Raw genomic sequence first — 12,779 nt, forward strand, 5'->3', positions numbered from 1 at the left:
TATTATTTTTATTTTTTCATTTGAAATTATTCATGTGGAAAGTAAGAAAAATTCTGTTCCCAAAGAATCAACTATAGTAAAAATGGGGAAAGGAAATATTTGAAGTTAAATACTCCTAAAATAACTAACGTGAAAAATAAGATCACTGCAGAAAAGTTCAGCAGCCTAAGTCAAAAGACTGAGTTAATACTATTTTTATAACCTTTTTGTTGCTTCTTTGTTCACTTCGTGCTCAGATTGAGTAAGGAACAATATCATATGGCAGTCTGGAAAGCCTGACATCACCAAAGATTTCCTTTATTGTTCAACGTGCCTTTGTAGTGCAAAGCAGAATCAACCTCAACCATTTAAGAAAAAAAAGAGAAAACACATTTCAAAGTTGTTATAATTGATCTCAAAGTAATTATAGTATCATGGTAATCAAAATGACTGTGTTTTTTTTCCCTGTAATTATAACTTAATCTACTACTTCTCATTTTTACAAACTGCAGTTCACATTAAAACATTTGCCAATAACAAAAGCTTTTCTTTGAAAACAACACTGTTTTACATCTAGTCAGGCAGCTTGTGCATATCAGAGCATTCTGTCAAGAGAGACATGGAAAAGGGCAAAGGAGAAAAAGCTGATATATGGCTACAGCTTATCTGTGCCTTTCATACACTACAGAATCTCAGGCAGCACTAGAGACAGCAAGTTTCTTCAGATGATCCATAAATACTTGCAAGCTGACATCATCAGTAAGAATGGGTGCTCCAGACTCCTATAAAAGAAAACACGGAGAATGGGTTATACACATTGTGAAGAAAAAGTATTTTAAGGTACAATATGTTCCATTAAATAAACACCTCTGCAGTGTTTATTTAACTGCATACTGCAGTTTAGAATGACCTTCAAAGCAGATCATTGCTGAAGTTCTCTGACAAAAATAAGTACGTATTTATTTAAATTTTCATGTTTACATAAATTCAGGCATAAACCACAGCTAGGACATGAGGAAATGGCCTCAAGTCGTACCAGGTGAGGTTTGGACTGGATATCAGGAAGAATTTCTGTACAGAAAGGGTGTTCAGGCCTTGGAACAGGCTGCCCAGGGAAGTGGTGGAGTTGCCATCCCTTAAGGTATTTACAAGATTTAGCACTTAGGGAAATGGTTTAGTGGTGGACTTCGTAGTGGCAGTTGATGGTCAAATGATGACTTTTTCCAGCCTAAATGATTTTATGACTACACCCTTCCCATATTAATGCAGAGAGGAAAAATATTTACATCAATCATACAAAACTCGGTGTTTTTGACAGCTCCAAATCCTAACTTACAAATCTGTAAAAGTAAATAAAAACTTCTGTACCACAGCTCCCCTGTCATTCCTATCACAATGGCGCAAAGGTGACAAACAAATGTGCAAGCATCACAACTAGTAAATCAGCATTTGCCACTGAAACTCAGACACATCAAAATGGGGAAAGAAAAAAAAGTCCACTGAGAATCTGATCTGATACTGAGTGAGGGCCAACCAGCTTTTTTTTTCGAGGAAATCTGGGTTAATCCTTTCCTACAGCTCTGTGCAATCTGAAGAGGCACACACACATCTGAAGGTCATGCCAATGCAAAATCTGAGCACAAAAGATGAAAGCCATTTTGGAGGTATTTTTGTAACTTAATTTTTCTCCCCAGAACTCCAAAAAGTTCAAAATGTTCTTTTTTTTTTTTTTTTTAATTATCTTTAAGCAAATTTCCAATCTAAATACAAGAGTAAAATTACATAGTAACTCTCTTCAGTCATTTGAAACAGATTGTCATTACTCCCATTTACAGGTGTATGAAGAATTCCTATAAATCTCAACAAACCAACCTTTTCAAAGGTAATAGACACCCATAATTCCAAATGAAATCACAACTATCTAAACTTTTACTAAGTGCTTCAAAACAAAGACAGGAAATTCTTAATGAGGATGAGCTTCTTAATGAGAACTGGCTAAAGCTGCTTTTCAGTTAATGGCCAAGGGACAAATCCAGGAGCAGTAAGATTTTTTACTTCACTACGTTACACTTGATACACTACATAGCAACTCTGAGGAAAGACCCACTAAATTGTCTATCAACGTCTGGAGGAAGGATATGAAGAAAGGATGTTACGCTTCCAATGCTGCCACATGCTAAGCCTGAGCTCTCCTTGTTTAAGAAGCCACAAGGGAATTACAAATAGGTTAATTCTGTGGCAGGATATGATTTGCCACCTTGTGTCTTATGCATGGAAGCAGATTGCATCATCTTCCAGAATAAAATAAAAAAAAAAAAAAAAAGCCAATGGAGCTGTTAGATATCTAAGAGATTTTTCCCACAGTGACTGCTGGTGGTAATCCAAGATATTTAAAACACACAAACTCTGATCCTGAAGCTTAACACCTTATTCAATACATGCACACAGGCTGCTGCCATCACCACTGCCAACAGCAGTAGCTTTGCTCTGAAAAACTAGGAACCCTTCATTCTAGTAAGTAAGGAAAGAATGTTTTATTTGCACATGGAATTCAAAGAAAACCAGCAAGGGCTCACTGTACAATGTACGAGTCTGAAAGGCAGAAAAATTAGCTTTGATTTCACACAGATAACTTTAAAGTTAGTTTTCTGTTCATTTAAAAATTTCAGCTAAGGCATATAGTGAGAATGTAAATGTAATTAATAGCGATTTAGTGACAGCTAGCTGGGCATCTGTAAAATTTGTGCCACTGACCTCCTCTTTCACTTCAAATTAAAAATTCCCCATAGTTACCGACACAAAGATTAAAGGAAAAAAAAATAGAGCTGAAAATAAAGGTATGCTCAAAAAAATGCTATATCCAATATAATCTGAAAATTTCAACTGCATCTTCAAAGACTGATCAATACACACTTTCAGAGTAAACAAAATAGAGCTGTATGAAATGAGTTTACCATTATTTTCTGAAAATGGTTTAAATATCATATAAGGCATCCATCTGCTAAAGCTTAAAAATCTTTACTTACAATATTAAAAACTAAACTAGTCAATTCATCACCTCCTGAAACATGGTTTCAATAGCATGTGGGTGCCCTCTTCAGGTGAATGGGGACTAACATTTTTTTTTCTGTAGACTCAGTTATGAGCAGAACACATAAAACTACATGAAATAATTCAGGAAGCTCAGGACAAAAATAAGAGCAAAACCAACTCTGTTTAAAATTTTCCCCAAGCAGTTATATTTTTCATTTCTCATTGATTTTTACTTAGCTCATCTTTCTTCAAAAGAATAAAATAAAATAAAAGCAGCAGGTTATTATGTAGAAAACACATTACAATGCCTCTGGGGAGATTAACACACAATTCCTTACGTTAGCCTGAACTGCATTATTTCCAACATTAAAGGGAAAGCTGCTTTTTCTAATACGCTTCAAAAAGTCTCACTGAGACTTGTCCAGCATAAACAGTTTTCTTAGAGATCAGTAATTGTTTTGAATTTGCATTTACATTTGGAATACCATTTAATTTGCTTAATAATTAAATGAGCAGAAAGCATTTGTCCTATACCATTAGAAACATCAAAACTTCAGAAATTTTCAGGAAACAGGGAAAAACCTTTCAAACTACATGGTTTGCATGTATGTTGTGGTGGGTACACAAAGACCAACAGATTGCTGGCTACATTATCATCTTTGAAGGCAAAGGAGTTTTAAATGGGGCTGTCCCTGACTCAGTACAAGGTTTTCAAGCATTTTCACTCTGGATCTTAGTGCTCTATCGCACCAGAAGTTTCATTAGAACCAATACATCTCTATGAAAATGTACCCTGATAAAACCAAACTGACAAAAATCACTTCCATAGAATTGCTGCAGAGCCCTTTTATTCGTGACTTGAACACTGTACGCCCTTTACAAAAATACTTTAAAAGTGCAGTTAATACGTAGATCCAACTGTTTGATGCCATTATATTTTCATGAGAAAATGACATTGCACCAGTATTCACCCACAGCAGTGTTTCTCTTCCCACTATAAAAGCTAAATTTGGAAGGAGAACATTAAATGGGATGCAACATTTAAGAACACAAGCTGCCATAGAAAGTTTAATTTTTGAGCTTATATGTAACTTCCTTCCCAGAGACAAAAATCTGAAAAGCCTGGTCAACTGGTCCACAAAAATTCTAGGAAATGTCAGTACGTAGGTACTGGCGTATTTTTCAGTTCTTAAAAGAAGTTCAAAATTTATTTCTTCTACTGCAAAAAAGTTCTTCAGTCTTCATTTGTGGTAAGCGCCCTCATTCTAAGGGCCATATCTAAGAAAGATGGCTGGACATGAAAGTAGCCTAAAAAAAGCTTAAAAGAGAAAAACAGATCATTTTTGTGTGAAGAAATGAAATCCCTTCTTCTTCAGAAATCTGGTGGTATTAGGCCATAACTGCATTTTCTTTCAGTTTGAAAACTTGGCATTATTACTTCTATGTAAACAATGTCTCACTTGATTTCTGAAATATGGAGAAGGAACATAAAATTATGTCTACAAGCTTCATCAGCAGATTCATACTTACCTGTCCCCATGCATACATATTGTTGTGAGTCTGAGAGGGATTTACTTTCGAGAGCAGGAAACGAGCCTTTTAAAAAAAAAAAAAAAAATAGCACAGGCAATAGATTAATCTTTTCAAGCACACATTTCTTACACATACCAGTTCTTATCTGTCAGTAAAAACAAGCACAAGATGCCTAGCTAGAAGAGAAAGTATCCTCTCAATAAAAGCCGTTCTCTGGATTCCAATTCCACCATAATGCAGAATTGCTAACAGCTTCTCAAAGCAGCAGGAAGTAATTTTTCTTTTTCTAAGTACTAGCTAAACAAATCTGAACTTCAATAAAATATTAATTAAAAGTATCAAAAAAAAAAAAAAACACAATACTTCTGTTATTAATCCAAAGACAAGTACTATTTTTTCTCCTACACATATTACACAAGGAATCTGAGAGTCTAAGACAGTATGGCAAAACCAGTACAAAATAACAGGATTCACAAATTAGATGAGAAGATATTAAATATCTGGCTTTGGTAGTTTTAAAATTTCAGATGTTCATTTGCAATGTATACATATTTTTAGCAGAAAAATGCATGCCTGCTATAAAAAAAAAATAAAAACATTATTAACACATCACTTTCCAGATTATATAACATACACTTTACTATACCTGGCTTCCTCCATGCTCTGTATCAATATATCTGGGCATTGGAAATCTAGAGTGAAGAATTTCTTGGGCATCATCTATTGGAGCTTGAAGCAAATGATGAAAGTTTTCATATTCTGGCATATCTTGGTAACCTGATTTCCGCCACTGAGCTATGGTCTGGGAATAGGAGGAGGAAGTTTAGAACTGATTCACCAATCTTTCTTAGAGAATAAACAGGGTTCTTCAGAGAATGTGCCATTGCTGGCCTCTATTCCATCACTCATCGCTTTCTGCCTTAGAGTATATAAGGTCATTTTTTTAAAAGCCTCAATAAATATTGGCTCTAATAAGGTGTGCAAGCAATATACTACTAGTTCTTTTATTTTTTAAAACTCTAGAAACGTGTGGTCTATCTATGCTTTTTTTTTTTTTCATTCTTTGTATACTAAGCACTTACTCCATGAGGACATGGTATTATTTATAGTTCTCTAATATGTATATCTATGACACATAAGAAATAAATATTTATACTGATATTTATCTTTCATGGCCTATAGTGCAGCCTCCCAACCTTTTAGCAGTAAAACTGGCTGCTCAAGATTAACTCAGTGATATGAGCTGTTAAGGAAAACTTGGAGGGAATCTCTAGGGGTTCCCCTTATCTGCTTGGCAGCTGTTTTAAGGTAAGGCTCTTACTCCTGGCTCCTAACTAAACTACACTGCAGCCGTGCCTGTACCTGGCCAGGTACCCCACTTATCCAGACCCCTGCTTGGGGACTTGACTTCCTGGCCTGAATTCTGACCTGCCTGATGCCCATCAACTTGTGATGATCTGGCGAGATGGCTGAACTCGCTATTGTCTGCAATTTGTTCTGCTGCCTTGCTCAGGGACTGTGGGGCCAGGTCCTTGCTGGTAAGGCCTCAGCCTGCCGTGTGATCGTGCTCAGCTTCTAGCTCCCCTTTCCTCAGGGAGCAGCCCACCTGACGGAAAGAAACCCTTGCTGCTTTCTGACACCATCTTACAAAAATGCAAAGAACATTTTTCTACCTAAAAAGTGTTGAAGTTTAGTTACTATTTTAAAAAGTGCAGCTATGAGGACACGATCCAGAACAGTATTTCCCAAACTCTCTGCTGGGAACCACTTACAGTTGCAAAGTAGTAAAAAAACAACAGCTCAGTTCCTCCAGGACAAGAAAGTCACGTGCCTTTGTAGTTACATTACTAGGGATTGTGTATCTACTCAGCTGCCAGGAGGAATTTCATTCCTCTAGGACAGCACAGATGAAGGGAGTCCCTAAAACATGGCATTCTGTCTCCTTATCACAGAATACTTCAGAGGTGTAAAGTAAGTGAAAAAGCAGGGGTAGGAAGAAATAACATTCTCAAAAGCTTGAAAAATATTGATGTAGAACAAATAATCTGCATACTGAATTCACCTTAAACCTGTCACAAGAAACAGGACTAGACCAAAACAGCAAGTAATGCCAGGTATCCACATACAGGCACATTGGCAGACCACCGAACTACAAACAATAATCATGATTTTGGTACTTCACAGATGAAGTCAAGCATTGAAGTGCTTTAGAACTGGGGCTTGACTTGCACAATTTAGCACTCCTACAGAAAAAGGAATATTTATGTAAAAGTGACTAATCTTACCTCTCCGTGATAAATAAGGATCTGGAAAAAGGTGTCCATAAGAAGAATGCGATCTGGTAAAATGCTGCTGCTATCCAGAAGAACAGGCTAAGATTTAAAAATAAATAGCAAATTACCAACTGATGCAAAACTGAGCAATCAGATGGCATTACAAGCTCTATGAGTAAGTCACTGAATCACAGAATTTCTAGGTTGGAAGAGACCTCTAGATCGTCGAGTCCAACCTCTGACCTAACGCTAACAAGTCCTCCACTAATCTTAGGAACCTTTTCAATCACTTACTAAAGCTCCCTATTTGCTCATTTTCATGTTACATGTCTGCAACCCACACAATCTCATTGTAAAGTTATCCACCTTGATTCTGAATATATAACTTCATTAAAGTAATAAAAACAGAATTCATAAACTGAGACTTCTCTCATTATTAAGCATTTTACTAGCCTAAGTACCTCCACGTTTACCCACGCAATGCCATTAACTTTAATGATATTTCAGAGTGTAAATTTTCAGTGGTTATTCACATATGGAATTGGGGGTAGATTTTGGCTTTTTGGTTTTAGTCTTGTCCTTGCAGCTATTATTACTGTGTATACATACATGTATCTTCCAATGCTATATACGGTAAATATTGATGGTTTATGAGATCTGATTTAGCATCTGAAGGTTTTAATCCATGTTCTTAAGGGCTGTTTTAGTATGTTGGCATTATATGACTTTATTGAATCAATACCATGTGATTCAGTTGTATCAATCATATTAGGGAAAACAAAAATATTCATTATTCCAACAAAAAGAAAAAATAGATTTATTACATATTGTACACTGAGGAGTCAGCTACCCCTTTAACCAAGTGGGAGCTTGATCATGCTTCCTTTTGCATCACCCATGTGAGTAACTTTTATTTATACATGGAAGAATGATCTCACACTTCTGAGTATTTGTTCATAAACCATCTCAATACTTTAATTTATATGCCACTATTCAAAGTCTTCATCTGCACGACATAGTCTAAAAAAATCCTAACAAAAGTTGGAGTCGCAGCCTGTCAAGATCCTTATATATTGTGTTTATTTTTACTGTCTCACAGTTTCCTCTCACTCGACTACTACTACCCAACTACTTTTGTTGCCTCCTATCTTACCCTTCTTTCACAAGTTTCTTTAAAGATCATCTTTTTATTTTAGGTTTATGCAGAATATGCTATGATACAGTCAATTGGGAGGTTCTGTACCAAATATGGTAGCCACATCAAAATTAGAAGCTTTGGATGAGAGCATTAAGGTGGAGGGAGTTTTATACATTTCAAATTAAACAACTCTTCTTTCAAAATCTACTGTAAAACTACATTTTTAAATAAAAACATTTTTGTCAATGTTTACATTCTGGCACCACAAAAACAAGAACTGCTCTCAAAAACTGAAGAAAAAATTATCCCTTAGTATAAAACATTATCTCTTAACAAAATGACTTATAGCCTAAAGACTGCTACATCAGAAGTCTTAGATATACCTCATTCATAGTTTGTTCTTTATAAAATTAATATTGTTTCTCAAGTAATAAATTATAAAACAATACATTTTATAACATGTATAACAATAAGGACAACACGTCTCTCTCAAAACAGGATCTTTTAATCTACATATAATGGATACCTCTGGAGGTCCATTGAAGGAGTAGGCATAGAGAATTGGCTGAACCATGATAAGTGACTGGGTTAGATCTTGACGCATAAAATGGTGACGATAGTACGAGCTCTCATCTGGACTGTTGTTAAAAACTTGTAAGAAAGGAGATCTTCTCAAGTGAAACATGAACTGCAAAACAAACATAATTTATTTGAATATTCACAAAATACAGTTGTACAAGGAGAGATTTTTTTTCCCACAAAACAAAGTACTTTTGAATTCCAAGTACCACAGTAAATCTGAATTCCAAGTCACAGAAACACAGAATGGTTAAGGCTGGCAGGAACCTCTAGAAATCCCCTGGTCCAACCCCCTGCTCAAGCAGGGACACCTAGAGCAGGTTGCCCATGACCAGGACCTTCTTTCTACTCACCTGTGGGTAAAGTGAAAAGGTTTCTGAAAATCTGAAAGAGCTTGGATCATCCTTGTGATACTCTCCGAATTTCTGACACTGGAGTAAAAAGAAAAATGTAAGTAGCTTGATCATGCCATTATTGTAAGTTTTTGGTTTTTAATAGACATATGATTTGAGGTGCCTACACTTTGTAAGGAAACCTGGCAAAAAAAACTGACATCAGTTCTTTTCTTACCAAGCAGTGATTTCCTTGCACATGGAGCTTTAATCTTTTTTTTTTTTTTCTGTTTTTTATTTAAATCATCAAGGAGAGTTAGATGATTAAACACCCCTAAAGAATGTTGGAAATTAAACTAATAACTTATTAATAAAAAATAACTAATTACTTATTAATAACTTAGTTATAATAATTACCATTTAAAAAAATAATTGAACATTTGAAAATAAATAATGGTTTTCTAGTGTTTTGGTTTTTTTTTTTTTTTTTGGGGGGGTGGGGTTGTGTTGTTGTTTTGTTTTTTGCTTAAAATACTTAATGTACAATATCGCTAGAAGCACCAGAAAGTACAGAAAACTTTAATTGCTGCTAGCGTCATGCTAGCTTTTCCCTCAGTTGCTGGCAGTGACCAGCTGCTGAAGACTGAGGAGATATTAATAAATGGACTAAAACCAGAGATGTTCTTGCATCATTTAAAATAGAAACTCTCAGTTAACTCTTGTGGAAATGTAGCCTTCAGTCCCACTGCCCCTCCCAGCCCCAGTCCTACTTTTAGGAAACAACCACTGAACACTAGTCATTTAAGAATTATATTGTCTAGAGATGAGAAACCAATTTAATTATTTTAATAGAGTCCTTTTTACCAGTCGTATAAGTTGTCTGTCCAGCCATCTAAGAACATCAGGTCCCTCTTCTGTTTCTGCTCTATACACTGCCAATCTAGCCATGAGAATTGCAGCAGCCTCCTGGTCAAAAGATGCAGCAATGTTTTGAATCTGTGTCTGTGCATCTGCCCAGCTGCAAAATTAAAATACATATATCTGCATCACAATGAAAGGAAAGGTGTCCATATTCAAAATATCCCTTCAAAATTAAGGCAATGAAAAGTGTTAGCAGTTTAACGTGTAAACTGATGCTGTATCTTCAAAAATCTACCAAGTATCAATGAGCAGCCTCTCAGTTAACTTATTTTTTTTTTTTTTTTTTTTAAACTAGAGATGTCCCTTATCTGCAGAAATGCCATGGAAGAGAAAGCAATGACAATTATAAAACAGTTATTGTATTGAAAAATTGACAAATTATAAAAAGTTAAGTTACAGAAAACACTGCAAAGCTAATCACACATTTCCACACTAACAGCTTTCTTGTATACGTGTTCTGGAATCTACTTTTTGTTCTTCTCAGTTTACAAGGTGTACTGTTTCTCTGTTCTTTTACCTTTCATTAAGATGATTTTGCTAATACAATGAACATTAATGTGATACTCCAATTAACATCAAGGGTATTGCTTTTTAATAAACTGAGTTTTCCAACAAATTACCAATTAATAATCTCCTTCATCTTAAAGGGAACATCATTTGACACTGCAAAATGCCTCTATAATATTAAAGATGACTTTCCAAAATTAAGTAAATTGACTCAAGGAAGCTGCAGGTAAAGAACATGTAAATTCACACAGAAGAACAGGTATATTCAAAGCCCCTGAACTGCAACTAGCACTCACAAACTAAGGTATGAGGTGATGTTTATCATTCCTTTAGTCTAACCATTTCCTCAGTTTAGGCCACAGAATTTCACCCAATGTTTCCTCTTCGTGTTACCCCAAATTATTTGGATTACTTCAGAGCTCTCCCATAGCACGATTACACAGCCACTGCAAGCTCTTGGAAAAGAAACAGGCCACAGAACAACACAGTTGACTGTGTTGCATCCAATCGAAACAGTTGACTGTTTATAAAATCTGAAGATTAAAAGGCAAACACATATCCTCTTTTTCAGATACGATTCATCACAGGAAAAAAAAAAAAAAAACATACTTTCTGGCAACTGTGGTCACTCTGATACGTCTCTGTCCACTGGAATGCTGGTACTGAGTCACAAACTGGATTGCACCACGTCCTCCTTGAGGAATTGGAGCATTGTGCTAAGAGTGGAAGGAAAAAAAATACATGGAGGAGACTTTAAAGATCTTGCAGCATAATTTGAAAATTGATAAACACATTATTAGAAAATGATAAAGTTCTTAACAAAAGGCAGCTGTAATTCTGCATATGAGTTGACTGATGCTTTTATCGTACCAAGTATCTCTACCAAACATGGCATGGAGTCTGTCAAGGCATACCAGGAGCAGTTGCTGCCCCCACCAGATACCCTTCGAGGAACAGATGCTCTCTCCTTCCACATACCTACAGAGATAATCCTTTCAAAGGGACTGTGTTACAACCGCTCATTTAATTTGATTGTTTGAATGCCAAGTGATTCACTAGAATCACAGGACAATGAAATTGATACTATTCTAAAAAAAATTGACAAATTATTTCCGTAAAGCAACATCAAAACTTGTATATTTGAAGTTTCAGTTTACACCTGGATCCCAAAGTCTATCAATCAGTAGAAACGCAGGTCTGTATACTGTCAACAAGGTAAGTCACTTCAAATAAGGACAGTTGAAATCAAATATGACATACCATGACCAGACCAGTTTGAGAGTTAGTAATAAATAAGACTAAAATAAATATACGAAAAGCAAAGCAAGAATTGGCTAAGGTAAGCTGAAGTTTTAAAACCTACACCCTTCCAATAAAGTACACAATAGGGTATACTAAATATATGGAGATCATAATCAACACACTACTTCCCTAGCAGCAAACATTTGGAAGAAGGGACAATACTAGAAGGGAACAGTACATTTCCTTGTCCTGTTTTTTATCCTGTTTCCCAGTAACCCCCATGGGAGAGAGGAAACCTGACTGTATGGCTTCGCTGAAACACATCAGGGACAATCTTTACTTACTTTACTTACAAATTGAGCAATAAAAGCTTAATTAAAATGTAACATTATGGAACAATTACCTTGTAACTGAAACACTAGAGAAATATTGAAAAATACTTTAAAATAAATGGATTACAGTACTTTCATATGTTCCAACTGACATATTTCATTAAATAATACTCTGAAAAGAAAGATTTGGGCTTGGATTATCAGCAACACAGAATAGCAACATCAGTCATATCCCTGCTGCTGTGGTTGATAGAATGACAAAAAAACCCTACTCATAGGTTTCAGAATTCACATAAAAATCTAATTATTGTGCTTACAAGAGAAGTAGACAAACATGTAATACCTGGTTGACCACCTCAAAGTAAAGTGCAAGTGTTGTAGTAGGATTAAGTCCACAAATCTTCCACTGACATGTACCTCCTGTTCCAATCTCCTGTAAATAGATTTTATATAATACTTTATAAAACAGAATTATTGTTGTGTTTACACCACAGCATCTGGCTATTACAGGTGATGTTTTACAACTGTTCTGTCACAAGTTTCCTCCCTGCTCATTCTGCCATCTTCTCAGACAAAGAGAACACTTGTAACAGGGGAGAGAGAGAGAATGGGAAAATTGTCAGAAGCAAGAAAATCATAGAGCACTTGTGCTGGGAATTGAGGATTAAGCAAGGCAGAGATATCTGTGCTGAAAGAAACTTTAAGGGTGTATCTGATTAAAATCCTAAAACAAGGAGAAATACTTGTACATCAAGGCTGTCCTGAAAGTATGTGACAATCTCCAGTAAAATCAACAACCTTTAAATATTTTATGTATTTTGAAAGAATTAAAAAGAGTGATACGTATCATCATACAATCATACAAAGATTTGAGAAGAAAGAAGGTTAATTTGTTTTTCTAAAAGCAGCA

The 12,779-nt window shown here is 35.5% G+C and overlaps 1 protein-coding gene across 4 annotated transcripts in view; it reads right to left on the minus strand.

Annotated features, from left to right (window-relative positions):
• Positions 1-271: 271 nt before the first annotated feature.
• Positions 272-12,779, minus strand: part of SEC23A (SEC23 homolog A, COPII coat complex component) — a 28,270-nt gene continuing 15,762 nt past the window's right edge. For all 4 annotated transcript variants that reach the window (XM_082761643.1, XM_082761645.1, XM_082761646.1 and 1 more), the window contains 9 exons: positions 12,213-12,302; positions 10,905-11,011; positions 9,732-9,885; positions 8,889-8,966; positions 8,483-8,644; positions 6,831-6,917; positions 5,192-5,347; positions 4,543-4,608; positions 272-761 (listed from right to left, as the gene is read on the minus strand). In XM_082761643.1, coding sequence (XP_082617769.1) covers positions 672-761; positions 4,543-4,608; positions 5,192-5,347; positions 6,831-6,917; positions 8,483-8,644; positions 8,889-8,966; positions 9,732-9,885; positions 10,905-11,011; positions 12,213-12,302 — 990 coding nt within the window. In that variant the 3' untranslated portion in view covers positions 272-671. The remainder of the gene's footprint in view (positions 762-4,542; positions 4,609-5,191; positions 5,348-6,830; positions 6,918-8,482; positions 8,645-8,888; positions 8,967-9,731; positions 9,886-10,904; positions 11,012-12,212; positions 12,303-12,779) is intronic.

The sequence above is a fragment of the Aythya marila genome, assembly GCF_965140915.1.
Source record: "Aythya marila genome assembly, chromosome: 5".
NCBI classification, from domain to species: Eukaryota; Metazoa; Chordata; class Aves; order Anseriformes; family Anatidae; genus Aythya; species Aythya marila.